The sequence below is a fragment of the Natrix helvetica genome (genome assembly GCF_964273705.1).
Source record: "Natrix helvetica genome assembly, chromosome: 1".
Classification (NCBI taxonomy): domain Eukaryota; kingdom Metazoa; phylum Chordata; class Lepidosauria; order Squamata; family Natricidae; genus Natrix; species Natrix helvetica.
This window is the reverse complement of record NC_138548.1, coordinates 260133756-260153168: the sequence shown is the minus strand read 5'-3', so window position 1 is coordinate 260153168 and position 19413 is coordinate 260133756. Positions and strand designations below refer to the sequence as shown.

Here is a 19413-nt window from a genome sequence, read left to right as displayed (position 1 = left end):
AGTTAATTCCAACTTGAACGATAGTGTGGTCCCACCAGTTCTTAAAGAGGTGGTGGTGCACCCCTTCCTCAAAGGACAATTGCTCAATCTAACCAAGCCGGACAGTTTTTACCCAGTTTCTAATCTTCCCTTCTTAGGAAAGTTTGCTGAGAAAGTGTGGCAACTGCAAAGAATCCTGGGTGAAGTTGATTATCTAGACCCCTTTCAGTTGGGGTTCAATCCAGGGTCTGGGACTAAAACAACATTTGATCACACTATGGATGATGCCTGATGGGAGCAGAATGGAGATACTGGTTTTTCTTGTCTCTCGGTGGCATAGGCTAGCTCCAGGAATTGGGGTGAGTGGCATTATGTTGTGGCTAAGAGAGCCTTTGAGCACCTTTCAGTAATGTGGCAGTTGCACCATTCCTGGTTTGGGAAGCCTTGCTCACCTTCACTCATGCCCTTTTAACCTCTCACTTGGATTATTGCAAATAATCATGGGGCTGTCCTTGAAGAGCATTCAAAAACTTCAACTGGTACAAAGTGCTGCTGCATGGATAATAAATGGCGACAGCTACATGGCATATGTAACACTGCTACTCTGTGAGCTACAGTGGCTGCCATTGTGTTTCCAGATGCAACTCAAAGTGCTGGTTGTCACCTTTAAAGCCCTACATGGCTTGGGACCAGGTTGCCTGAGGAAGCATCTTTTTCCAAGAGTTTCTACCCATCCAACTTATTCCAACAGATAGGGCAAGCTGCAGATCCGATCAGCCAAAGAGGGTCAACTGGTGGGGTATAAAAGATGGGCTTCCTCTTCAGTAGCCTTGACTTTACGGAATAATCTCTCCTCAGAGATTAGAATGGTCTCAACCCTGCTGGCCTTTTACAAGGCTTTAAAAACTTGACCCTGTATCGGAATGGGTTAAGGATAATGTGGCTTTACTATTAGAGGATTAATAATCACAACTGTGGTTTGTACTTATTCATTTTGTGGGTGCTTTTATTGTTTTAAGGTTTTTTAAATTGCTTTATAAATTTAGAATTATAAGATGCCCAGAGACGGGTTGCTATAGCAATTGAATAAATAAATAGGTGGGGAGATGGGTCACTATAGAAATTGAATAAATAAATAAAAAGAGTAGGTTGAATTGTTATTATTATTAAGACTTCTGTTAAGTACAAGTTTCATCTATCACAAACTGGATTTATATTGGCTAATATAGTTAACGTAACATTTATATTTTAATAAAAATTAAATATGATTGCCAAACATTGTATTTTGTCAAATGTTTAATGCTTCCTTCTTGAGATAAAGTCTGTCATTCATTCATTCATTAATGATTTTTCACCAACATGCATTCTCTGTTTTGATTTATTGATTTATACCCTTGTACATATTTTCTGAGTAAAAAAAAAAAATTCCGAGGAGAGAATTGCCTATGAAACTTCTTTGAGCATAATTGAGAACAAGCGCAGTTTCGGCAGCTAATTGTCAAGATATTTGATTTGCAACTATTGTGGTTAAATATTGACTAAAAATTCTTTTTCTTGAATGAAGGTGCTACTTAACTGCAGCAGAGGCTGAGATGGGAAGCAGAGAAAAGAGACATGCAATCTTTAGGAGTAAGAGTTTTCTGTGGTTTTACCTCCAACGCCTTATTTTTCTCCACCTGTTACTCCATCAGGATGAAAGCAACACTGCTCACATAGATATATGGAGGAAGGACGTCTTAGCGCCCCCCCCCCCGATAACAAAATCATAATAGCATAAAAACATATTCCAACTTTTCATGTTAAGTAACAAATATCCTCATGTACAAGCAGCGCATTCAATTCCCTTGGGACACCGTGCCAAGCATGATCACAGATGCAGTTTAAATAAAGCTCAAGCAAGCAGCAGTTGCTCGCTTGCTTTGAAGGAAGGAAGACCTGTTTGCATGCAGTTGTTTCTCTATGACTCAGTGTGTTTGTGAACCCCAAGGGAAAAAACAAAAGAGGCAGTCAATATTCAAGATCGAGAGGGCACAAAAACTAGGGGAGGAGAGAGGGGGAGGAGGATGAAGAGGATGAAGGCCTTTGCTACTGCATTTTTTAAAAGGGTCATATGAACATGATTCTGGAGGCCTCCAGGCTAATATAATAGCAGTGGTTCTTTGAAGCTTGCGAAGGGCTACTGCGGACAGGAACCCGGCTAGCATTTCTTTTCACAGATCCAGTACTCGTTTGCAGAGCAGACGGCATCATTCCATTTCCCAGAGAAGCGCAGGGTAGCACAGTCCTCATTCGATCCAGAGTTATTGGGTTCACCTTTCCCCCAAAAGCTAATGGCGAGAGCAAAAAAAGGTTATTGGTCAGAAAACAATCAGCAGGGATCATATGTCATTGTGTAAACTACATTCGGAATTGTGTGCAGAGTCCTGGTTGCTCCATATCAACCATGATCTGTAGGGCAGTCAACCCAAGGCTCTCCAGATGGGCTGCAACTACAATAATCAGAGTCCTCAAAGTTCTCAAAAAGGCAAAGAGGGAAGTTAACAAAGAGGAACTGCTTTTATTTCCAGGCACACACATTTATTACTATGTACAATATATCTAGTTCAGGCTTCAGTAATTTTGAGGAGGAAATGAAAAAAAAGAAAAGAGGATGAAAAGCAAATCATGCTTCCGTCTGCAAAAAACCCACACCCTTGACGCCAGTATCTGGAAAAAAAAAATCATGCTGACATCAGAACAATTTTTTTTCGCAAGAATTTATCATTGTTGTATATGTTTTTCTCCATAAAGTGAAAAATATGCTTCCAAATGAGTTTCATGTCAACCCCTTGGGTAATACTCAATCTCTTCCCCTTTTTGTAAACATTAGTCCTTAAATCTTGAATTAAAATAATATATTTTTAATAGGATATACCTAACAGAATAGCTCAAAAACCCATATCTGTCTTGGTCTAAATATGCACAGCAGTCCCTTTTAAATTTTTCTCTTTCCTTTTGGCCTTCAGAGTGTTTAGAAGGCTCAGAAAAGATCTACCAATTACTAAAATGTTTATGAAAGCATGGTGGAATAGGAGAGTTTTTTTAGGAAGGATGTGTGTGCCTTCAAGTCCATTTTGACTTCTGGTGATTGCCTGGACAAATCCATGTACTTGTCTTGGCATGATTCTCAGAAGTACTGTAGTTTACCTTCCTCCTGGAGCCGAGAGAGAGAGTCACTTTGCTCAAAGTAACTATATGGCAGAGTGAGTACCCAGTAAGCAAAACAACTGGAGATCAGGTACTTATGGGAACAATTCGGGCAGGATGGGTACCCACAAGCATTTACCATGGGATGCCTCCGCAACATGCAGGGGAGATAAGGAAAAAAAGAAGGTACAAGACAGTGGTGGGTTGCCAATTTTGTTACTACTAGTTTGGGTGCGTTCCCGTGTGCGCTTACGATGCGCAGAAGCGTCCGAGCAGATGGGCAGAGCTTCCCACCGCCGCTACTACCAGTTTGGCTGATCTGGGACAAACCAGGAGCAACCCACCTAAGGTACAAGACCAACTATATGGCATACCCTGCCATACATTTTGGACACTCCTGGTGTAAGGTATAAGGAACAGTATCATTTGTTGCTGCAGAATGCACCAATGGACACTTGTGCTATTTTATGGCAGTATAGATACTTCTAGTCTGGAATCTACAAATCTCAGTTTCCAAGTTACATTCTCTTCGGATTATCTATGCAAAACACTTTACCACTAAGTGGATTAGAATTAAATTTACTTACGACAAAGATAAAGTTGTATTATCCACCCAGATCCACTGGTTTTCCTTGTCAGCATCACTCAAGCCTATCCAAAACACCTGCTCATTGTCCATATTTGTTAACAAAAAGTTCTACCAGAAGGGGAAGAGAAAAAGGTTATGGCTTTGTTTATAAAAAAAGTAGGAATATGTTCATCATGTACTAGAAGTTTTGATTTATACACATAATCAGGGCATATAGAAAATAAATGTGAATCATTACATTTAGCACCTGTAAAATTTGTAACACTTGTAGCAGCACCAAATTAGGAATTCCTTTGCCTATGCTCTGGTCTACCAGTGAGACCATTTAGATAGGCAATAAAAGCAGGTCTATTCCACATGGTTTTAAATATGCAGTACAAGGTTTTAACTCAGTTCCTTCTGATCTTAAGTTTTAGCAGTTTTGCTACTTTATAGATTTTACTTGGTTTTGCTCTTTGAGGTCCAGGATGGGGAACTTATGGCTGTAAGCCAGGGGTGTCCAAACTTGGGAACTTTAAGACTTGTGGACTTCAACTCCTAGAATTCCCCAGCCAGCCATGCTGGCTGGGGAATTCTGAGAGTTGAAGTCCACAAGTCTTAAAGTTCCCAAGTTTGGACACCCCTGCTGTAGGCCATAGGATTGCCCCAGCATAGTGCTTATGGCATCAAAATACCTGAGCACCCCTGCTAGAGCTCCACCAGGCTATTTTTGTCTTTTGAGGAAGGAGGGAAAATAAAGGTAGAAAAAGTACGTTTTAAGGTCTGCAAAACATAAAGCACCAATTTTATCCAGTAATATTTTTCCCATTCCCCAAAGCACATCCCAAAAAGCCAAACATTTCAGCCCCACCCACTCTGGTAATAGCATAACATCATTAATCATACCCCTTGTGGTTCTCAGGCTGGGTAGGCAAACCATAGTGGATTCTCCCAGGCAAAAAATAAAAATTTCTCACTCCTCTTTTACAGGGTTGCTTATGAGAACTGAAAAACCACATTAAAAAGGTTTAATAAAGCAATCATGAAAAATATCACGTAAGCTGAATTGAATTTGAAACGAAAGCTACTTTCAGTATTTAAATAAGAACTGGGCATCTCTGATCAGGTTAACAGCCAGAGTTCTGTAGATATGAATTATATTGCTCAAATATCACCTTTGGCCCACCCAATATCTCCTCTTGTTTTGATAGAAGCAGAATCAATATGTACCTGTTCTATCCCACTGTTCAAAATAACCAGGTGAGCATCTTCATTTTCACAAGACTGCTGAGCTATCTTCCAGGGTTTCTTTGTGAAAGAAAAGAAGTAGCAGCTGTTCTGAAAGTGCAGCCAGTGAGCTGGACAGGTTGTACAGAATACCTCTGAAATAGTCCAAAATTGGGTAGGGGAAGGAGAGCAGAATTAGAGAAAACTGGAGTGCTGTGTAGGACTTCATATCCATCTCAATATGTTAGATTATGGCTCCAATTGATAGGATGGAGAGAGTGGTGGGTTGCCAATTTTTTTACTATTGGTTCGGGTGCGATCCCGCGCATGCGATGGAGAGCGAATGAGACTCCACTCATCCAGACGGGTGACCGGAGTCTCCTGCTTCTGCTACAAGCGGTTTGCCAGATCCGGGCTGAACCGGGAGCAATCCACCTCTGAATGGAGAGCAGAAGAGTTTTTAATCTTAAAGATGGGTTAAAGTTTCTTTGGTGGAATTTTATTCACTGTGTCCTCAGAAAGGAATTCTTTGGGTTCATCCATATCTTAACATTTGTTATTGCGAAGATAAATGACAGACTGGAAAACTGGAACACGTGAAATATTTTTATATGGGGCTTCTCTAGGTCAAGTTTGAAAGTTTTCCTTATGCTGCTTGAGTATTTAATTAATTTCATCTATCCTCTGTTGAAATGACGTGTATAAAACTTACAGAAGATGCTAACTTATTATTTCACGGCTACAATGTGTATTACTACATCTGTGTCCATACAGGTAGTCCTTGATTTATGACCACAATTGAGCCCAAAATTTCAGTTGCTAAGCAAGGCAGTTGTTAAGTGAATTTTATCCCTATTTTATGACCTTTCGTCCCACATTTGTTAAATGAATCACTGTAACTGTTAAATTAGTAACCTGGTTGTTAAGTGAGTCTGGTTCCTCCATTGATTTTGCTTGTCAGAAAGGTGCAAAAAATTAACCATCATAAATATGAGTTAGTTGCCAAGCATCTGAATTTTGATCACATGATTATGGGGATGCTGCAACAGTCATACATGTGAAAAATGGTCATCATTCACTTTTTTGAGTATCGTTTTAATTTTGAGTGGTCACTAAATAAATTGTTGCAAATCGAGGACTACTTGTAATACAAAGCAATCCATACATAGCAACTCCTGCACTTTACTATAGATTTGCAATAAGGCAATGTTATATCATCTTTATAACTTAAAATGGAAGAAGAACTTAATGAATAAATTCATAAAAGGACTCATGAGAGTTCACTAGAGTTAGTATTGAACAATTTACAAAAAGATACGTCATTCCTTCTTGGCTGGCCGTTTACTTTCCTCAGCATTATTAGGAGACAGGCATCTTTAACTATTCTCTTTTCGCCATCAAAAACATCTCAAGTTTGAAAGTGTAGAAATGTGAAAATATAATAAAAACACTGATTTTCACTATTGTATTTGCAGATGATTGAAAGAATGTGGAGATTGTGTTACTACACGTAAGGTTGAAGTCATCAGTTGTTAGCACAAAGCATCTGCTTGGGATGATTTTGTAGTTGGGATGTAATTGGGATGATTTTGATAGATACTAGATCCATGACTTTAACCACTATTCACAAGTTACTCTAAATTTTGCCCCTGCTTTGCCTGGTCAAAGTTATTGTGGGTTTGTCCAGGCAAAACAGGTATGAGTTTTGACAACTCTTTAATTTTTCCTAGACAAGTCTGATCAGATTATTATTACCCTGCTTTAGACTGGAAGACAGTGATATTTTCATATCTGTGATATGGAAGGGAGAGAAAAAAATTATATGTGCTTTGGAGCTCTGTAGCCATAGGCGTCACAAGGAACAAACAGAAGTCAAACACCCAGCAGGAAAAGCCAAAATCCTGCTGAAGAAGAGGCCATGGAAAAAGAGGCAGCATCTGGGAAAATGAGGTGAGACTTGGTGTGGGACAAAGGCTTCCTTAGATGAGCTTTTCATGCAATGCAGCAATGGTGGGTTAAGGCCAGTACATACTGGTATAGGCGTACTGGTACCGTTCCGTTCTGGTGCTCCAGAGGGCCCACCCACCCGCCCGCCGTCTTTACCTGTATTTGACCCAATTGGGCCATTTGCGCATGCGCAGGAAGCATACGGTGCCTGCATGACGCTCCGCCGAGCAGCTGGAGAGTCGCAAGCAGTAGGTATGCACGCATGCACGCGTGCGTTTCCATGGTGGATGCCCAGCCCCGTCACAGCGTACTGGTTGCATTGGGATCCAGAACCCACCACTGCAATACAGCTCTCACCATCATCTCTGAGAGAGTCACAGGAAAATGTAGCCTGGGATTTCCCCTTAGTTCTCAACACTACAAAGTCTTCTTTCCATTAATCTGATTAATTTCTTTTAAACAAAATCAGCCAATAGCCATCACTATATCCATATCCTATATTAATAAAATGTGAAATGGTAAAATTAAAGGGCTGATAAGGAACACCACTAGTACTAGAACATATATTTCTTCTTTTTTTTCCAAACTGGGAGAAAAGAAGGGTGGGATAGAAGTGCAATACAATCATAATTGTAGTTGAAGAGAGCCACAGAGATTACCTTGCAGAAACCGCTATGAACATTAGCAAAAACATTTTTAAGCCCAGGAAATGACGAAAACATCAAAAATATTTCAAATTTAACTCCTGGGGTTTAAGAGGGAGGGATGAAAAAGCCCAGCCAAGCTTTCAAGATATTAACTCACTGGTTTTAGTTTAACAGCTAAAAGGAAGAGCCCTTTGGGAAGTCTCTTCTCTCCTTATCTGATTTAGTCTCTGTGGATTAAAAACGTTTTTGGACAGCTATTGACAGCTAGCTGTGGGATTGTATTGCGGTTTGGAGAGAGCCATTTACCTGTGAGCAGAAAATACTACACTGGCTAGTGAAGAAAAAAATAATAATAACAACAATAATAACAGAGGGAAATCCTTCTTCTCCTTATTTTATTTTTATTTTTTGTGGATTTAAAACACTTTGAAAGAAGGGCGGGGTGAGAGAGAGTTACAGCCGCAGTGTGACCTTGGATTCAGGAAGAGACTTTGAGGCTGTGGGAGCTGCCTTTGCAATATTATTTTGACTGCAACTATCTACAGCTGTGGAAGAGAAAACGTGGACTGGACTGGATTAATTTAAAAATTGAGTACCAGAATTTGGAAGACCCTAAACTTGTAACTAAATGTGGTATAACCCAAAAATTTAAAAATCTGTTAAAATAATTAAATTTGCAAAATGGAGATTTGGATGTATGATGAATTATTTGTGATGTTGAAAAGGACACGTGAAATGTTAAGTCAGTGGTTCTCAACCTGTGGGTCGCGACCCCTTTTGGGGTCGAACGACTTTTTTTCAGGGGTCGCCAAGGAGTCTCCTGCGGAGAGGCTGGAGAGAAGCCAGCGCAAAAGGAAGGAGCAGCTCAGGTTCCCCGCATGGCGGAAAGAGAGGGGGGGAAGGAGGAGCTGGAATGGAGGCGAGGAGGGGGAAAAGAGAGACACACGCAGCACAGAGGACGCTGGGAAAGCAGCTCACTCCGAGTGATGGAGGTTGATGGGCAGAGCTACGAAAGGCAAGAGGTACCATTTCTGAGGCGTAAAGCAAGGCGGGGAAAATAAAATAAAGGAACGTGGGATGCTCATACGCTGAAATTCCCTATTAAGACGGTTACCCATGCTTAGCATGGGTAACAATCTTTATAGGCTCTGGCCCCTCTCCTGCGGCCTCCCTACTGACCAGGGGTGGGTTCCTGCCAGTTCTAACCTCTTCTATAGAAGAGGTTCCACAAATCTACAGTGCCGTTTAGAACCGGTTCCAGCTCCCTCCCTCTGCCCGTCCGCACATCATCAAGATGAAGAGCGAGAGGAGGAATTCTGGGAGTTGAAGTCCACAAGTCTTAAAGCTGTCAAGTTTGAACACCCCTGGGTTTTTTTTCCTAAAGGGTTAGGGGTGCAAGGTTTGTAACTTGACAGCTCTAAGACTTGCGTGCTTCAAATGCCAGAGTTCCTGAGCCAACATTTTGGTTGCTAAGCAAGAGCGTTGTTTCACCACGTTTTACAAGTTGGCCACGCCCACCTGGTCACAGGGCCGGCAAGCCACTCCCACAAAGCCAGGCACACCTACAGAAGAGGATCCAAAAAAATTGAAACCCACCACTGCTACTGACCCAATCGCGCAATCTGCTCTCTGCCCCAAGAAGGCACGAGCCTCTTGCCTGCTTTTGCGATTCTGCGTCCTTCACAGGCAACTCAGTGTTGGAAGAGCTCCAGCCCTTTTCTTGCGCTTATCTCTTTTGCGCATGCGGGCAAGCAAAATACCCTCCTGGGCCAGGATCAAGGCGGAGGGGATGACTCTCCTCCTGCTGTCTCCACTGCGCAATGAGGTGAGTAAATGGGTACGCAGCACAGGAGACTCCTCAGCGCCAGACTCAGGTCAGTGCGAGCCGCGGTCCCCTTCGTGTTGGCTCAGGAAGGAGGAGAATGGGGAGCAGCAGCAGCAGCTGGTTGGGTGCAGGGTGGGAAGAGCTCCAGTTCTCTTTCCCTGCACAGGGCTCTCCTTGCACAGGGCTCTGGAACTCTTCCCTCTCTGCATCCAGAGACGGCTGCTCCAGCTCTTTCCTGAGTCAACATGAAGGGGACCGACCTGAGTCTGGTGCTGAGGAGTCTCCTGCACAGCGCAGCCAGCTACTCACTTCTCAGTGGCGGCAGCGGAAGGAATCGCTGTCCCCGCCGCTGTGATCCTGGCCTAGGAGGGTATTTTGCTTGCACGCGCAAGAAAGAGATGAAAGAGAAAAGGGGGAAGAGAGAGAGAGAGAGAAATGAAAGAGCTGGAAGGAGAGAATGGGAAAGAGGGAAAATAGAGGGAAATAAATTTGAGGGAGAAGGGGGAGAGGGAGAAAGAAATGAAAGACAGCTGAAGGGAGAGAATGAGAGAGAGGGAAAAGAGAGGGAAACAAATCATGGGGAAAGAAAGGAAGAGAAAAGAAAGAAAGAAAGAAACTAACTTTCTCAGACCTATGACGAAAGCAATGGCAAGCTAGATCTCTTGCCAAGAAAACTGCCGTTTGCCAGAAGGCACAAATTGGAAGCAAGTCTGATTTTTAAAAAAGAAAATAACAGAGATGCATCTGAAAATAACATTATTTATAATTTTGGATAACGTATTATATTGTCAAACTCAAAAGAAATCAAAATATATATCCTATTGCTATTAGTACAATCTTGCCAGCTTCTATCAACTTAAGAGTTCACTATGAAAAGATTACAGAGAAGCAATTTCCTACAATTAATAACTTTATTTTGGATTTGCTATCGTATTCAATGAGAAAGAAAGAAAAAGAAAGAGGGAAAGGGAAGGAAAGAAAGGAAGGAAGGAAGAAGAGAAAGGGAGAGGAAAAATAGAGAAAAACAGAAATGAGAGGGAGGGGGAGCGAAGAGAGAGACACCCTATCCCCACAGAAAACACTGAGCCATGAAACCTTGGTAGGCATGTCTTGGGGGGGGGGTGTCATGTGACTGGGTGGGAGTGATGCTGAGTTGGCCACACCCACCCAGGTTTTGTGGCTCCCGGTGTTATATAGTAGCAATGAACATAATTTTATGGTTGAGGGTCACCACAACACGAGGAACTGTATTAAAGGATTGCAGCATTAGGAAGGTTGAGAACCACTGTGTTAAGTGGTAAAGGAAAGCTAGGAACTGAAAGGGGATATACAGAACAAGAAATAGGAGAAGGGGGGGGGGAAAGTGGACACAAATAAGATACAGGAAGATAAGGTGGAAGAAAGAAGAATTGAAAATAAAATGCAGATAGACGATTTCACTGGGATTTACAGTCCCAAAGGGAAAGTACATAAAGTGGGAGATCACCCCAAAAAAGAAACCACGAAATAGTAAGGAAAGGAGGGGAACAGGGAAAACCCTAGAGGAAGTTACTAGAATAATAAAAGTAAATATGCTGAAGAAAAGATACAATTACCACAAAATTAGGGGAAAGAAAAAGAAGTTAGGGAAAACGGAGAAGAAAGAAAAAAAAATAAAACAGGGATTTTAGGGAGCCCAAGAGAAAATGGTTAAAAGAGGAAGAAATTGGAAAAGAGTTATATTAGTAGACTAAAGAGAATAGCAATAAGATTGTTATTGTTATGTAACTAATTAAGAAATAAAGAAATGATAGTATATAGTTAATGGTGGAAAAAAATTGAAAGAAATGTTCTCTATGCTTAAATTGAATTGGAGGATTTATAGCAAAATATACCAATGGGGGGAAATAAGAAATGAACATTTGGTGTAATGTTGAAGGGGCAATTTAAGATATTGTTTACGTATTAAGAAAAAATAACTATAAAGATGGAAAATAATGGAAGAGAATAATTTGGCTGAAAGTGGAAACAAAACTATGATGTAAAAGGGACCACGTAATTGAGAGGAAGTAAAAGAAAAGACTCAGACAACTTTTTGTTCCTATAATATGTATAATTTGTATTAAAAAAATAAAAAACCTTGAATGGGGGGGAAAAGATATTCACTCACTCATTCATTCATTCATTCATTCATTCATTCATTCAAATTTCTATAGCCGCCCTTCTCAGTCAGTGACTCTTGGCAGCTTGCATTTCAAAGATTCTCTTGCTATAGTCTTATCAATAAAGCAGAGTTTCAGTTACTCTTGTAGAACCTGTTTCCTGTATTGGTTTTCCTTAAAGGGCTGACAGCAGCCCGCAAACCCATTCTGTGGCTATAAATCACTCACCCGTGAAGTTACGTACTGCGCCCAGGATCTGCATCACGTCTTCAGCAATTCTAGCATTGTCTCTTTTGAGCTCTGCCAGTGTTTCTAACACAGAAGGATTCAAGCTGCAGTTCTTTGCCAAATCAGCTGTGAGAAACAGAGAAGACCCCCAGGTGTAGTAAATAAATGTGACAGTGACACCCTAGAAAATGCTTCCTCCACATATTCCTATGTTTTTCTGGCATATATACCTTTGTTAAAAAGAGCAACTTGTTGGAACAGATCAAATGTCCAGAGACTCTAGCCCAATATTCTGTTCTCACACTGGTTAGCCAGATGTGTATAGGGAGCATGGCATGAGGATAACACACTCCTCATATTATAGTATATATTGCAAGGCTTGATGTAGCATATCTAGCACTATCCCACAATACTGTTTTGATTACTAGTTCAGAGTCTGTACATAAACGTATACACCAACACAAAAACACACACACAAACACACACACTCTCTCTCTCTCTACAGTTGGTCTTATTTAGGCTTAAGATACAGAAGGATCTTGACAAACTTGAACATTGGGCACTATCTAATAAAATGAAATTCAATGGTGAAAAGAGTAAGGTTCTACATTTAGGCAACAAAAACGGAATGCACAGGTACAGTATAGGTGATACCATACTCAGTAGTAGTAACTGTGAAAGGGATCTTGGAGTCCTAGTGGACAACCATTTAAATATGAGCCAGCAGTGTGCAGCAGCTGCCAAAAAAGCCAACACAGTTCTAGGCTGCATCAACAGAGGGATAGAATCAAGATCACGTGAAGTGTTAATACCACTTTATAATGCCTTGGTAAGGCCACACTTGGAATACTGCATTCAGTTCTGGTCGCCACGATGTAAAAAAGATGTGGAGACTCTAGAAAGAGTGCAGAGAAGAGCAACAAAGATGATTAGGGGACTGGAGACTAAAACATATGAAGAACGGTTGCAGGAACTGGGTATGTTTAGCTTAAGAGAAAGAAGGACTAGGGGAGACATGATAGCATTATTCCAATATCTCAGAGGTTGCCACAAAGAAGAGGGAGTCAAACTATTCTCCAAAGCACCTGAGGGTAGAACAAGAAGCAATGGGTGGAAACTAATCAAGGAGAGAAGCAATTTAGAACTGAGGAGGAATTTCCTGACAGTGAGAACAATTAATCAGTGGAACAGCTTGCCTCCAGAAGTTGTGAATGCCCCAACACTGGAAGTCTTTAAGAAGATGTTGGATAGCTATTTGTCTGAAACGGTATAGGGTTTCCTGCCTAGGCAGGGGGTTGGACTAGAAGACCTCCAAGGTCCCTTCCAACTCTACTATTGTATTGTATTATTTAATGTATCTGTTATAAGCTTTATTATTTTTATGTAATTCCAGGAATTTCCAATTTCCAGGAATCACATAAAAATTATACACAACAATATAATAATATCACATAAAATAAAGGCAGCTCACAAAATGCTAAAGACAAAGAACGGATGATGAAACTTATGGGTAAACTAAGAAAAAAAGTTAATTCTTGTAATGTATATTTATGATCCTGTTCAAAGTGCTTGAAAGAATAATGGCTGTTCATATACTTCTGGTCTGGATTCAAGATGTTAGTGATACTTTTGAAGTCTAAATGGTTTTGTACATACTAAATCAGTTGGCTGAATAGCTATATTTAACGAGCGCTTGTTAATGGCTCTATCTCAGTTTGTAAGGAAGAATTGAATGCCATGTCACAGGACTCTTTCCTGGCTCCTGGACATTTTTATATTGCAACGATATAGTTGAAAGAGTTGAGGGGTCATTTGCTCATTCATTCATTCATTCATTCATTCATTCATTCATTCATTCGATAGTTGCCCATCTTATCAGTTGTGACTCTGAATGGTATACATAAGATTTAAACCATCAGAAACAAAAACAAAAACAAAAAATAGCAATAGTAGAGTAATAACATATTAATGCCCAAGGGCAATCTTACAGATCTCTTAGGAAGTATCTGATTTTGATTAAAAGTCTGCATACATATGGCAGAGATGTCAGCATGTGAATCGCCTTAAATAAATGCTCAAGAATAGCATGGAAATACAATGCATAATTTGAGAGTGTATCTAAGAAGTCATTTACCTCAATCCCCAGTCCCATAAGAATGATACCCCTTACCTTTAAAAGTGCTTACATTTCCACACACTTGTCTGATATCATTAGAAATTTCTGTTCTGAATTCATCCAATTTCCCAGAGTCTGAAATTCAGTTTTGTCATTACAAGTAAGAAGTAGAAGATGCCACTCTAATCAACAATGAATTTCATTATAACAGTTCAGAACATCCTTTCAAATAGCTAAGCCTGCCACTCTGTTTAAGCTTCAAGGGTTGCTTGTACATTTTAGTACAAAATTTCATGTCCTGAACTATCTTGTAAAGTGCATTTAAAAAAAACTAAAGCCAAACATTCTGGGAAATAAGATTAAATGAGATTTAGAAAATACTGCTAAAACAAATCTGCGGGAGCCAATGAAATATTAGAAGCCCTATTTAAAATATTACAATCTTCCAGTATGGAAAATGCAGCAATGGCCAAGCAAGTGGAAAAGATTGGTTTTTATTCCAGAATCAAAAAAACTGTAATACAAAAGATTGCTCACATCTTATGATTATATATTTTTTCACCTGCTAGGTAGATAATGGTTACATTTTTCCAATCCAAACTTTAACAATAGAAAAGGCAGGAGTATCCAAAATCAAACTTGTAGTGCAAAACAGAATGTTTGACCATTTTAAAGATCAGCAGCAATTCCCAAACTGATATCTGTTAGATACATTGAGATCATGATTCATGGAGTTCTCAGTCATAATGCCTCAGAATTTTAAGATTTCTCCTCCAAAACATAACTGAGGCCCTTGACTGCGAAGGTCTGTCCTCACTTATTGGAATATTCTGATCCATCATTTGTGATGAATCTCAAAACAGATTGTTATGAAGATAACAATACTGTACAAACACATTTAAAGACATTTTCTCTTTTCAATTTGTCCCCTATTACCCTAAAATAGTTCTCCTTGTCATCTTTGAGATGTTTTAAATTACAACTTCATACCACTATTTCGCTGTCTAAGAGTGATAATAATTGCCCAGCAAGACATTTGTATAAAGAGATAAAAGGATTTTAAAATTCCTACAGTGGAAGAATGGATAGTGAAGCTAATGGAATTGGTTGAGATGGCGAAAATGACTATTGTAATTAAAGAAAATATGTTGTCTAACTTTGTTTCTACTTGGAAACAAACTATTGGACTTCTTGCTAGAAATGGAATGAAATGAACATTTAATTTTGGGATTTTCAATTTTTGAGTAAGAATTTAATGTATTTATATCTGTATCTGTACCAAACAAAATAGGAAATTATTCTTCCTTTTTCCCTTCCCCATGCTTTTTTTCTTCCTCTCCCCTCCATTTTCTTCTTTTTCTTTCTTTTGCAGGCCTTTTTGCTTTTTTTAAAAAAAAAAATTTTTTCCTAACTCCTTTTTTTGTTTTTGTATTTTGTCCTTCGTTGAAACTTAATGGAAAAAAAATTGAATCTAAGCTCATGACTTTGTCTACTAATAAACAATGGTAAACAATGATGTTTTCATGCTTGCCATAACCAAATGCCACTTGTCGTGTCCAACAACTCTACATTTTGTTTTTTGTTTCCACATTAGAGACGGTAAGGCAGGGCTTTCTGAGAAAGGCTAATGATTCCTTCCTACATCCTTTCAGGAATGAAGCAAAATTTGAATGAGGAGCCTCCCAATTAGTAGCTCAGCATTTAGCAAGATCTTCACTGGTACATATGGAGTTATTCACTAACATTGGGGCTGTAGGGAATCTGACTTTTTACTGTAATATTAACCATACACAATGTCTGGGTGGCTCTAGAACATGCTACAAGTCATAAATGGGGGAATGGCCTGGGTCACTCCAGTACATAAGCATTTGTTTTCTGGTCTAGTTCCCCTTCATTTTCATGTAACTGCAAACTGGATTCACAGAATTAGAGGAGCCGTAGAAATGCTGTTCAACTCAGGCTATGATTCAGAAAAGGACTTGCTCCCTTGACTGCGATCTATATGGAATATCCACTTCTAGCTTTATATATTCCAAATTATATGGGAATCAATAAAAAGGGAGCAACATATTGCAATAGCACTTAGGCTTATATACTGCTTCATAGTGCTTTATAGCCCTCTCTAAGCTGTTTACAGAGTGAGCATATTGCCCCCAACAAGCTGAGTCCTCATTTTACTAACCTCAGAAGGATGGAAGGCTGAGTCAACTTTGAGCCTCGGGAGATTCAATCTGCCAAACTGCTGGCAGCTGGTGATCAGCAGTAGTCTGCAGTACTGCATTCTAACCACTGCGCCACCGCAGCTCATATATAATTGTGGATTGCTAATCCCTGCAGATAAAAGGTCTCCATCTTGTAAACCTTTCAATGATCATGCTTGCCGTTTTCTGGTGTTTTTTTTTTTCAAAATCCTTGCTGTTAACTTTATTTATATATGTATTTTGAAATGTAATAGAGTACTACAGGATTCTTCACAACGAAAAGGGGAAAGGGAATTGGGTCAAACAATTTGTTCAAGAGGTATAAGAGAATGACTTACTATTACATAATACTGATAATTTTCTGTCCTGCTTGTTGATATCTTTGGAGACTTCTGAATCTAGGCAGAAGGAAAATCTATTAGTTTGAATATTGAACCTTTTTTCTGCTTTGCACACTTCTAGCAAGGGTTACTCAAATGTAGCCATAAAAATGGCCTTAAAATGAAATGAATGAGCCATCACTGATTCTTCAACAATTTCTTCCAGAAGGAAGATTTGTTTCTCGATTTTGAGAAGGAGCTTTCAAATGAACAAATAACAAAATAAACAAAATATGACTGAGTGTTTTTAATGACAAAAAAGTTTTTTTTTCAGCCTTCTACCTTAGAGATCTTTCATAATAGAGATCACATCTGATGGGTTTTTTGAAACACTTGTCTTTGGAAATGTGCATTCAGCATCATAGACAATTTTGGGGAAAAAAGAAAACAGTTTATTTAAATAAAACAATTGGGACAAGATTGTGCAAGAAACTCATGTTTTGGCTTCAATTTATAATTCAGATCAGTAAGGATTTGGTATACTGAATAAACAAACTCATATGTAATTTTGATGCAACTACAGGACTGTCTAACTATTGGAGTGCAAATCACACAGCATCAGATTTACAAGTCGTGTATTTTTTCTATTAGTAGTCAGAATGAGAAAGCCATGGTCTTTACTTTATGTACCAAGATGTGCAATCTTGTGTCTGTTTACACACTCTCAGAGACAGTTTCTTTTCTGGCAATAGCTTCTAGGGTTTGTATTGAACTTTACAGTATGCTCTGATAGCTGTCTGAATTAAAAATATTTGTCAGTTTCATACTACTGGCTGGAAAAGCAAGGAATTTCTGTTCCAGATCCAGGAGCTTAACAGTCTTGTCTGAATCTTGGTCATCCATTCATTTATGGAAAGATAGATGAATAAATGAAATATTTACTCCTTCATGTACAGCAAATCTCAAGCTCTTGTATATTTGATTGATTACATAACATAATAAATAATAATGACATAAAGACTAATTAACTGGAATGAAACTGCAAACATATATGCATCAACAGAAGAAACATTGGCATTAAAAACAAAGCAACTTCTAATTCCATTATTTAATTTCTCATTAACAGAAGTTTACCAAATTGTTTTAAAGATGGCCAAAATTAAAATATAATTGAAATAATTAAAATATACAGTCTAAGGGTATGTGATACAAAATAAATCATGAGAAGTTATTCTCTTTTGCGCTCCAATTAAACAATAAGAACAATTAGTTACTCTCATAAGCATTTTGTATGAAGGCAAAGATAGGGGATAGCTCAGTCTTTTATCTTAACATGCATACACCAACATATTTTAACATAAACTAATTATGCAATTACTATTATGTGAATATAACTCCCCATCCACAATCAGTATCAATTTCCAGAAGGAATAACTGTGTTAAATGGTTGCAGCAAAAGTAACATTTTGTGACATCTTGAATACTTACTAAAGCCAGAGACATAAATGTTTCAATAAAGGAGAATATCAGTAGCTCAGAATTGAAATGAGGGTTTCTTGGTGCTGTCTGAGCTTGGTTGTTTCTTACAGGTAAAACTAGGTAAAATCATCACCAAGGTCAGAGAGCACCAAGGACCCCTCACATAAATATTTATTGACATAATATGTGGTAGTTTTTGAGATGCTCACATTGTCTAGAGATACACTTTACACATTTAAATAGAAGTTTCTCACATCAATATCCTATTTTCTGTTGTTGCTATCTCTAATCCCAGAATGCACCAGGATATGCCAAATGGATATCTTCCCATGGAAAATTGCTTCTTTCTTATCAAACTTACCATTTCTGAGGCTCTGGGAGAAAAGAGCTAGGAATAGCACAAAGGCAATGCCCATCGTGGCCCATAATAGAATATGCTTCCTATTCCTGAACCAAACAGTATGACGATCTAAGAAATAATCAATTGGAAAAAGATGGGAATTAGTAATAGACAAAGTTGATCAAAAGGAGAAATAGGGAATAGGCAGCCAGGGCTGTCAAAAATTTAATCTGTTCTAATCTAAAGATTAGAGTGTTTATTCAGATAAAACTATTTGGTTTGTTCAAAAGTTGACCATGAGTTACACTTAACTTTAGCATCTATTAACTATGTAGACTTTATACAATGTTATCTCTCTTGGATTGAAAACCCCATCTAGATAGCAATCAAATTAGAAACTTTCCAAACAAAAATATAGATTTCCCTTCCCCAAATGTGCAGTTGTTTCTTAAAACATATATCTTAGCATTTAATGACTGTACACACAAAGATTAAAAAAAAATACAAATTTCTATGATTCTAAGAAAAACAACATTAAATAATACTCACTTCTCAAATAAAATGAACACGTGTTGGCTTTTTTTTAGGACAAAGATAAGTCTGATTATGGGAATTGTGTTAATTTTTTTCTCCATCAGTTGGCTCAGAATCAATTATCAAAATATTATATTTCCTATAACACCAGCCTAAATGGCCTTTATCTTTTCTTACTAGTTATGTTAGAATTAGTTACAATAGAGGCTAAACAAAAAATAATTAATCTCTTCCTGGATATCTTCTTCCCCTTCATACCTTTTCTTCTAGGTGTCTGAAGTTCTTCCTCCATTGTTAATCTTCTTGTCCTGAATGAGCGAGAAGAAATTTCCACTTTTATGTTTCTGCAAGAAATTGCTCTAATAGATTGCATTGTTGCATAAACCTCTTCCAGAAGTGCTTTTAAGGGTTTTTAAGGATCAGTGCAAAAATTAATGACTCATCATCTAAGCATATTTACCATGCCCTGCTTTGTAAGGTGAAGTGTCAAAGTTGGTCATTTCACAGGACAGTAGCCTACAGTACCCATTTTAGGCAGCTGATTTTGGGTGCCATGAAAGGGCAAATAAGTATGACTTATTTATTTTCATAAAAATGGAGCTTAATTTTGAAGGATGAGAAATGAAAGACTTCTGTTGGAAAAAGACCTGGAACTTTCTGACGTAAAAGATATTT

The 19413-nt window shown here is 38.7% G+C and overlaps 1 protein-coding gene across 1 annotated transcript; it reads right to left on the bottom strand.

Moving 5' to 3' along the window:
- Window positions 1-1339: 1339 nt before the first annotated feature.
- Window positions 1340-19118, bottom strand: LOC309382559 (CD209 antigen-like protein 2). Its single transcript, XM_081934198.1, has 8 exons — window positions 18997-19118; window positions 18226-18333; window positions 16404-16463; window positions 13919-13999; window positions 11749-11874; window positions 4964-5115; window positions 3753-3862; window positions 1340-2306 (listed from the first exon to the last, which is right to left on the bottom strand). The coding sequence occupies exons 1-8, from the start codon at window positions 19109-19111 to the stop codon at window positions 2177-2179; spliced, it is 882 nt and encodes a 293-aa protein (XP_081790324.1). The 5' UTR covers window positions 19112-19118; the 3' UTR covers window positions 1340-2176.
- Between the last annotated feature and the right edge of the window lie 295 nt (window positions 19119-19413).